This window comes from Triticum aestivum, chromosome 7B (genome assembly GCF_018294505.1).
Source record: "Triticum aestivum cultivar Chinese Spring chromosome 7B, IWGSC CS RefSeq v2.1, whole genome shotgun sequence".
Taxonomy (NCBI): Eukaryota; Viridiplantae; Streptophyta; class Magnoliopsida; order Poales; family Poaceae; genus Triticum; species Triticum aestivum.
In genome coordinates, this window is record NC_057813.1 from 711,723,753 (window position 1) to 711,733,515 (window position 9,763).

General features: G+C 45.8%; 1 protein-coding gene across 1 annotated transcript; it reads right to left on the reverse strand.

The window, feature by feature from the left end:
* Positions 1 to 788: 788 nt before the first annotated feature.
* LOC123162534 (F-box/LRR-repeat protein At2g42730-like) lies at positions 789 to 3,670 on the reverse strand. The gene is made up of 4 exons (XM_044580312.1): positions 2,623 to 3,670; positions 2,000 to 2,194; positions 1,634 to 1,913; positions 789 to 1,031 (listed from the first exon to the last, which is right to left on the reverse strand). The coding sequence occupies exons 1-4, from the start codon at positions 3,637 to 3,639 to the stop codon at positions 994 to 996; spliced, it is 1,530 nt and encodes a 509-aa protein (XP_044436247.1). The 5' UTR covers positions 3,640 to 3,670; the 3' UTR covers positions 789 to 993.
* Between the last annotated feature and the right edge of the window lie 6,093 nt (positions 3,671 to 9,763).

A 9,763-nucleotide genomic window follows, 5' to 3' on the forward strand; every position in this document is an offset into this window, starting at 1 on the left:
CTTGGTGAAGACTGGCCCAAAGAACATCATGCCACTAGCGGGATAGGACGCTGATGCGCATGGTGGTGGTGATGCATCCGATGAAAGAACGCAATGAAGAGTAGGTCTTCAAGGAGAGTGCTGAGGCGGTTCGCTTCGTAGCTTGCGCTATCACGCTCTTGGGTGGAACTCTAGGGCCCTAATCTAACCTCCATCGAAGGCTAGATCTCAACTCTGATGGAGTGACAAAGCCCTAGAATTTTGGACTCGGGTTCTAGCTATGCTTCCAGTACCAGGTGCGATGCAATACCGATGCAGTAGACTAGTGGAGCAAAACACTACTCTTTAGCAAGTGCGAGGTTCTTCCAACAATCCCCTTTCGTTCCTTTTGCCTACACAATAATGTGAGTTTTAGCAAGACATGGGCTGTCTACACACAAGTTGCCTGGTTTTTTAATGGGAAGAACCTAGGAAGTTCGTGCTCATTGTCTCCGCTTAGTGCCCGCTGTCCGGTGTGTCACCGAGAGGCATCGACGGAAGGGGGTAACAGAGGTGGCGCTAAGGGCAAGGTCGACCATAGCAACAAGAGGTGGCAATGAGATCACACATGGCGTTAGATGGTTAATAAGTGACAAGTGGCAGCGATGAGATCGCACATGTCGGTAGATGGATCTGTGGATGGTGGCTGAAATGAAAATACCAGAGGTTACACTAGTGGGAAAACCCATATAGGTGTAGATAATTAGTGGCGCCGGCCCCAAATGGGACGCCGCTGGTATTTTGGTAAAATGTAATAGAACATAGGGCAATCAAAACAGCAGGTTTAACATAATATTCATAGGTTGAGTGCATTGAAACCAATCAAGATTTAACTGAGCTCCATATAAAGAGCTACAATACACTGGTAATACAACATGCACATGATAAGTTCAGAATGGGTAATTGATTGTTCAGAATGGGAAAAGGATGATGTTTGTCGATGAGCACTTGAATCCGCCAATGTAAGGAAATGAATCATGTCAATGGATAAATTAGGCCGCCATGCATTAGCCCTGCAAAAGAGACATATTGAAACCTAGCTCCAGTAAGTATCGCCCCATGCAATTGTAGAATTGTTATATGTGTAATGATTGTTGTCACTCGCAAATAAAATGCAATACATGTTGACAGCAGGAACAAATACCACGGTACATGCTAAACAAAATCTCACTGGAACTAAATAACATGTGCAAAATTGGATGGTCAATAAAATCAGATGATACCACTTCACCTATAGACTATAAATTTGAATACAGACACAACAGAAGGGCACGGTAAACAGAGGAATGCAAAAGGGCAAAAAACGTAAGGAAGCCTACACACAAAAACAAATCTTATCACCAACTCTAGTATATATCCAGAGCTTATATTTCTGTAAAAATGAAGGTGTGGGCACACAAAATCGGATAAATATAGCAAGATAAATTAGCCAATAACTGGGATACATGCACAACTAAACTCTAATTGGGATGCCAATACTACCACATTTCAACCACCCTAACCATGAAAAGGACTGAAAGATTAGGTTTCGAGAAAACTAACAAGAATTAACATTTACTTTTCTATTTCATATATATAGGAGCATGCTGATCTTGGATGCCGAATAAATACTCACTCGAGCTCTCATAAACATAGAATTCCACTGAAGAATAGGTGTTGCAGATGTCATATATTTTAGTGCTTCCACTATTATTAGATGAGGCCTCCGGTGAACGTTGCAGTATCATCTTTTTAAGCACTGGTGCACATTTGAGTATTAATTTCAATAAATCAAACTCATGTTCCTGTCCTTCGAAGCCATTGATTTCCACTTCTTCAAGAGCAGTTAAGGAGATTGTTTGAGATCTCCAGTTTGTGGGTTGACATGAACAGTTTGACGAGCATTTTCCTTTCAGCTAAAACCAAAAATTAAATGTAAATTACTACTACACAGTGTATTATTGAGATATAATAGTATGAAAGGGGAGAACTAGTTACGTACCCGCGATCTCTCTAGGACGATCTTAAGCCTCTGTATACCTCTAGAAATACGAGTGATCCCAAGGAGATGAAACACCAGTGCTCCAAAAACATGTCCGGCTTTGAGGAGACGTAGCTCCAAAAGAGAGAAATCAGCAACCAGGTGCTTCTCTATCTCCTGGGCAAAGTTGTCTTCATTGGAAGTAAACCAGGAGCTCTGAAAAAACATTCACAGGATATACATATATCATTTGTACAATTCTGTCTAGAGATAAAAAGAGACAAAAATATTTTTTCAAAGGTAATCCCGGCATTGCCACTTTGCTGGTTCCGGTAAATTAAAGTGAGTAAATTGAGATGAGTGGATGATACATACTCCCTCCGTTCCTAAATATAAGTCTTTGTAGACATTCCACTATACATCACATTCGGATGTATGTAGATGCATTTTAGAGTGTAGATTCACTCATTTTGCTCCGTCTGTAGTCCACATAGTGAAATCTCTACAAAGACTTATATTTAGGAAAGGAGGGAGTACATGGGAGGCAGAGCCGCAGAGGCACTAATGTGGATTGAAAAATTGCCACTTTGCTAGTTCCAGTAATAAATTGAGTAAATGGAGATGAGCGGATGATAGATACATACATTGGAGGCAGAGGCACTAATGTGGAGCGAAGAAGGAAGCTGCCCCTGTGTATTTCCTGTGTGTAGACACAACTTCTGGAGGCTCCAACGACCAAACCGGACGATGCTCCCGTCCCCCAAATACCACGAATGCCACGAAACCTTCTCCAGCATCGGCGCCGAGACGGAGAAGCTGCTGACCAGCTTGTATGTGCCGAAGGACACCGTGAGTCGCTTCAGCAGAGGGGCGACGATGTCGACTGCATCTGCGTACATTATGCTGCTTTCAAGGAAAAGTTCCTGCAGCAATGGCAGGTGGAGTGAGATCGACCCGTTCTGGACAAGTCCGAAGCCATCGTTGACAAACTTGAGGCTGAGCACGAGGAGGTGCGGGCATCGGGGGAGCAAGCTGTGGAGGCCGCCCAGGCCGTAGGAGATGGACAGCGTCCGGAGCGCGGTGAACTCGCCGTCGGGGCAGTAGAAGAGAAGCCTTTCCATCATGAGAGATTTGGTCCGCTGGAAGCACGACAGCCGGACGAGGTTCCGCCGGTCTTGGAATTCTACGCCCCACGGGAAGCTGAGGACGATCTCCTCCGGCTCCAGCCGCACAGCGGCACGGAGCAGCCTGGTGGCCGTGGCGCCGACGGGTCCGGGATGTCTGATGCTGCTGGGGATGCGGACTTCCAGGAGGGAGACCACGGCCGCGGCCGGGGGGCCACGGACACGGCCGAGCGCCGCTGCAATCGACGGCGCGAGGTTGTTGAAGGAGATTTGGCGGAGATGCGTCCAGAGATCGCGCCACCGGCGCGAGAGGACGCTGGTGCGAGCGGCGGTTGCAGCGCATCCCATGAGGGTGAGGATTAGGAGGAGGAGCTCCTGCGGGAGGAAGCTGATGTGATCCGGCTCGCCGCCACCGCCTCTTGGGCTACACAGCTGCGGCTGCGCGGAACGCAGGCGACGCCCCGGCCTCACCTCCATCGGAGCACCAGCAATCTGCAGGGACGAACGGAGTCGACGACGCCCGGATCTTGACTCCATGGAAGGGAAGGCAGCTTCGCCAAGCAAAACCAAAGCCCACGGTTTTCCCCCTTTTGGAACTGAAACCCCGGTGTGTTTGGGTCCCCACCCAGCTTTTCAGCCGACCATCTTTATTATATACACTTTTTTCTTTTCAGACCAGCATTTCCCAAATAATATCGAATTCCAATTTCTGGTGCAAAACATACTCATCAGAGGCTTTAGATAATAAATGAAGGCTAACCCTCTTCTTTCAAACCAACAGAGAAACGACTCGATTCCCGCGCAAATGTTCGCGCATTGGTGTGGTATTTCGCATTGGCGCGAACGTTCCCGAGCAACCTACCAAATATCTACGCTTTTGGTGGAATCCTGGGAGAGCCATACCGTTTTTTTTAGTTTGTACCCCCTCCGCCGATGAAATTGATAAGACTACCTCCACTTCGTGCAATTAGTAAAAATGCCCTGACAGAAGTGTGGCCAGGCGAGATGTATGTCCTTCCTGTGTAGGAATCCACTTCCCTCCGCAGGTCAGGGTTGAATGCGGCGGTCCATGGGCGAGAAGCGGCACCGGGTCCGAGCGCGCGAGTAGATTCCTCTTTCCACCATAAGAGTTGGCGGAAGTACCGTATCATCCGGGAGGGAGGAACTGAATCCAGAGTTTGGCATGGAGACGGCCCCCCTACACACACACATTGTCATCCCCGTCGAATGGCCCAGAGCGACCCACCCGTGAGGCTATGTGGTGGTAGACGGCCGTACGGGAACCTTACTGATGAGCACACCCGTTCCCTCATGTGATCGGCCTATCTCTTTTATTCTCTATGCAAGGTCCAGTTGGATTAATACCACATACTTTGGATTTTCTACACGCGACACTTCATTTTTTTAAATCCACATTTTCTCACGAGTGTTTGCATTGCTAGAACATCTAGATGTAAATCCATGTACATGCAACACTTAACTTTTGATAAGGCAATTTGTAATTTAATTAGTAAAAACACCCTAACAATTTTTGGCACTATGTACTTTAGTTCATACTTCACCTTATTACCAAAGGGTTTAGGATTTATCCTAACCATATTTGTCGTTGTCTATGAGGACAAATGCCAAAGGCTTTAGGCTTTACCCTAACCTACTTGTCTTGGTCGATGACGACAAATGTTAAAGGGTTTTGGATTTACCCTAACAATATTTGTCATCATGGACGACGACCAATGCCGAAAGGTTTAGGCTTTACCCTAACAATATTTGTCATCATTGACAACAAAAAATGCCAAAGGGTTTTTGATTTATCCTAACCATATGCCAAATGCATATTTAATCATTCAACATTCATCAACAAGCAATATCATCATGCCAAATGCATCATTAATGAACAAGCAAGATCATCATGCCGAATGCATCATTAATCAACAAGCAAGATCATGATGCCAAATGCATTAGCCATCAATCATGATAAATGTGTCATTCATCAGTAGTCCATATCATCATCAATTAGTTCGTTCAAACAGTCTAAATCATCATTAATTAGTTCGTTCATCCATCCATCATCAGTACACATGACTTACCAGTTCAACACTAAAAGTTCAATAGGTTCAACGTACTCGCAGCTCAACAGACATGACTTAACAATTTAATCTATATCTATATCTATATATATATTTATCTATATCTATATCTATATCTATGTATATTTATATCTATCTATATCTATATCTACATCTATACATAATATTAAAAGGAGGAAGCTTTCTTAGTTCTCCATGTTTCACCCTTTTATATCCATTAATTTAATGTCACCCATTTGAATTGATGGTTGAGATTTGATGTATGTAGTGTGTTTCTCTGAGTTGATAAAAATTACCCCCAATGCCACATATAAGTGAGAAAAAAGTTTTTTTTGCCCGTCATAATTTTCTCCATCATCCATTAAATCCTCTATACATGGATCAGCCCCATGAAATCCTTTGCGCGGACTGGCCGACCTTTGTGTACGTCAATTGTAGTTGTACTACAGAAGGACACGGATACGAGATTCCATGTGAATCAGTTATTTGCTTAGCCAGCCTGGGTTCATACGTATCTGATAAAACCTAATCGCGGGCCAAGATTTGGTGAGGACATGGATAGAGGCAACACTACATGAAAATAAATGAATTCTTGTATGAAACATACTCGACAAAGAGCATTTTAACCATGACAAAGTGTAAGCTGAGGGTTACAATTGGTTTAGTGTACTTCACATCCAGGACCTCGGCAGCGGGTATAACAGAGCTGTAGTCTTCATACTTGTGTGACAGATTGAAACCCATCCATGCGCCTCACTCATAGACTATAGGAGGATCTCCATCGCACTGACCGGAGTATCACAACCATACGCGGCCCTGATCCAGTCTTGCTGGTACTGCGTGGTACACAAGAGCCCGTCCTTCGACTGAAAATCATGGTCTTGTAGTTGTCATACCAGAAAGCGATCTCCTTCACCTTAGCCCACAGATCAGTGTTGCCAAACGCTAACGCCGCATTGAGCCTGTTCCATCGATCACCTACGGTCGTCCATCTGTTAAGAAAATATACAAATGAATTAATAAGACATCATTATTAATTACATACATGAAAAAATGTAAAGTTGTAACACCCCAAAAATTTAACCAGGTTTTAGCTATTAAATTTTTGCCAAGAGTTAAAATTTTTGCCTGCAAGAATATTTCTGTTGATTTCAAAACCTTTCTTTTAATATTTATGAGTATCTGCCCTAGTGGATCCTTCCAAACATATTGAACTTCTATGCCATCTCATTAAAACAATTTCTTAATCAGTAGGATTATTTATTAAATTATTTCACCCTGAGCTATTTTCTTTAAAATGACTTGTTTTAAGTTTGGAGCTCTTTTTGTACTACAACCAGTTGATAGACTTAACTAAAAATTCCACCAAAATTTGGAGAGGTCATGTGATGCCTCTAAGTCACTTTTATGCAATAATATAGTTCATTCATTGCATATTTTGAGTGCTACACATGTTTTTCTTCTCTGGTCCAGTAGGCATTTTTGCACTGCAACCCTTTTAAATATTTGTTTCTAGCTTCCACCAAAATTATGGGATGTCAGTAGCAGCTTATGATTCCATTATATGCAAAGATCCAAGGATGTTCTTTGAAAATTTTGAGTGAATCAACCTCATCTCCATCCTGGTCCAACATGATGGTTTGTACAGCAACCATATTATTGCTTGCTCTTTGGCCCTTGATTCTTTCTCCTACTTGTAGTCCTCCATGCTAAACCCCTAAGTCCAGGAGTATGCACTCTTTTGATCATGTTTAGTTCATGATATAATGCCATTTAGGTTCTGCCCAGAATTGAAGTTCTGCAAAACTTGCACTAGCAAGTTTGTGCTTTTCACCAACTAACCTCACAACCCTCTTGTGCATCCAAGGAGGCACTGATCTGGAAGATTTGGCCCCTTCAAGAAAAGCCTAGGTGCCTTTGGCATTTTGACAAACACCTGGAGTGCATGGACTGATTTGGCATGATCTCAAGTCTACATTATGAACTTGGCCACCTGACCAAACCACCTTGTCCCTGGAGTTTCCCTCTATCTCTAACCTAGTTCTGTTGCTTGCCAACCTCACCTGTGACCTGTAGCATGCCACGGCATTGCGTCGAACACCTTCCGTGCGTGCACTGGACGCGCCCAGAGCGCGCGTATTGCACGCGCGTGCGCCCGAGCTGCCGCGTCACACCCCGCACTCACCCCAGCCCGTGACCGACCGCAGCCGGCACGCCGTGTTCCCTTGCGCGCGGCATGCTCGCCCTCACCGCTACGCGCCAAGCAGAGCCTCGCCGCGTCCCCGGCAAGCCAAGGACTTGCCGCCACGGCCGCCCGATAGCCCTGCTCAGGTCGGCGCCCCCGAGCCTTCCCCGCTCGCCACCTGCCCCCTGGAGCTTCGCAAGCTTATCCGCAGCTTCGTCTCCTAGCGCGCGTGGCTGCCACGTCGCCATTGCTACAGAAAGACGGTTCGCCGTCGTCCTTATCGCCGGCCACCACGAACCGACCTCCACCGCCTATATAAGGGCCTCGGAGCTCAAACAAGTCCTGGAGAAACCTCCAGTGATCCTCCTAGTGCTGCCACGGCCAGCAGTCGAGGAGGGGAAGGCCGTCTTCCCCGAGTTCGGCCAGTTCGGTTGCCGCCAAGCCCCGATCGATTCCGTCGCCACCAGGGTCTCTACCTCTCCATTCTCTCCACCAAGAGCCCTCCCTCCCTCTCGCGAGTGCAACCCCTCGATCAATTTTGGTCGGAGACCACCGCAGCCCAAAAATCACTCTGTCCCCCGAAGCCCCCTCCGCCGCGGAGCTCGCCGCCGGCGACTCCCTCCACCTCCGGCGACCCTGCGACCACCGGAAGGACCGCCTAGGAGTGGCGGATCCATCCCTCTCTTAGATGCCCGCGAAGAAACACCGTTCGCCGGCGACGATCGCCGGACGCCCCGCCTCTTCTCGGGCAGAGAAGAGGAGGGAGTGGGGACTGGTCAAACCTGACCAGTGGGCCCCCTGGACCCACTATCAGTGACCCAGCCCCGCCTCCACGCGTTTTAAGTGGAAGCGAAAAGACCCCGAGTACGTCTCCCCGTTTTGAAGGCGTATTCTGCCCGAAACGTTTTCTTTTCTGTTTCATTATTAAAAATAGATTTTGACCAAATCTTTGACTGGCTTTATCTTTTAAAATATAACTCCAAATGAATTGATTCTTTTTCCTACCTATCTCAAATTTATTCTAGTTTATTTTAAGATTTATTAGAAAAATTTTCAAAACTACTTTTTGTGCTGTTTTTATTTTTGTGTGTTAATTCTTTTATATGTTTAAAATAGGATTTTGAAGGAAGGAGAAATATTTCAAGAGTTTGAAATGCACCCTGCCTTCCCATGACCCTAAGGCAAGCATTCTGAACCCTGGCATGATATTTTTGAGTGTTCGTTGACACATTTATCACACTACCTCTTTTGTTGGAGAAATTGTTATTACATGTGAGATGATCATGTGCATGGATGCATATTTGTGATTTCCATGCTGTTGGAAATGATCACACTTGTGATGATAATCATGCTCATGTGCCTTGCATGCATACCGGCAGGAACCCGGGAAAACCTCTGCCTTGGGTAGGCATGAGTTTGTCGCCGGTCTCCGTCGGGACGGTTATGTCTGGTATGGCATGGTAAGGTAATATGAGCGGTGACTTTGTTGGTTGAAATATATTCGTTATGCTAATCATGCAGAGAATACTTAAACCTCCTGAGTCGACCATAGATCGAGTCTTGTTCCAGTAACCCCCATACTTGTTTCGTACTACCACTCGTCTCTACAACAAGTAGAGTACGGTTCAGTAAGTTGTCAACCTCTTCCTAGCACACACCGTACAGAGAGGCCAGGGTGGAAGATACCGGTGGTAGTTGGTAGGCAGGCCACCTGGTCCGGGGGCATGGGTGTTTCCGGTTGAGACCGAGAGGGGAGGCCACCCCTTAGAGCGCGCAATATAAATTTGATCCCATGCTACGCGAGGTTGTAGCCTCCCCACTTAGAGTTTGCTTGACAGGTGTCGTGGGTGATTCCAGACACGTGTGAGTTAAGCTGGTGTGTGCAAGTTAGGTGCGTTTTCAACAAAAAGACCGTAGACGGAATTAGTCCCGATGGACTAAAGGAATCCGTTACTCGTGGGTAAAGAGTAAACCCTCTGCAGAGATTAAATCTATTCGAATAGCCATGTCCATGGTTAAGGATTACAGTCTGGGATGGGTCGAGTGACGGTCTTAGTGTCGGTCTTCGGAGGTGAAACTATTAAACCAGAACTGGAATTACTACTTGTGACTTGTGATAATTATGATTATTATTATTGTTGACTAACCCGTGATATTTTTGGTATTATCGAATATCTCTGGGATGGTTCTACCTCTGGGATATTCACTATGATTATTTCTTTTAAAGCCCTTTATGTGGTGTCGCTCAGACGCCCGACTGTGGCATTTCTTTTAAAGCCCTTTAGGTGGTGTCGCTCAGACACCCGACTGTGGCATTTATTTTAAAAGCCCTTTACGTGGTGTCGCTCATACGCCCGACTGTGGCATTTCTTTTAAAGCCCTTTATGTG

Coding starts and splice junctions, on each gene's coding strand:
- LOC123162534 (XM_044580312.1), bottom strand. CDS start 3,639: ATGGAGTCAAGATCCGGGCGTCGTCGACTCCGTTCGTCCCTGCAGATT. Junction 2,195..2,622: donor TTAGTGCCTCTGCCTCCAAT/GTATGTATCTAT, acceptor ATGTTTTTTCAG/AGCTCCTGGTTTACTTCCAA. Junction 1,032..1,633: donor CTATGTTTATGAGAGCTCGA/GTGAGTATTTAT, acceptor TCTCTTTTGCAG/GGCTAATGCATGGCGGCCTA.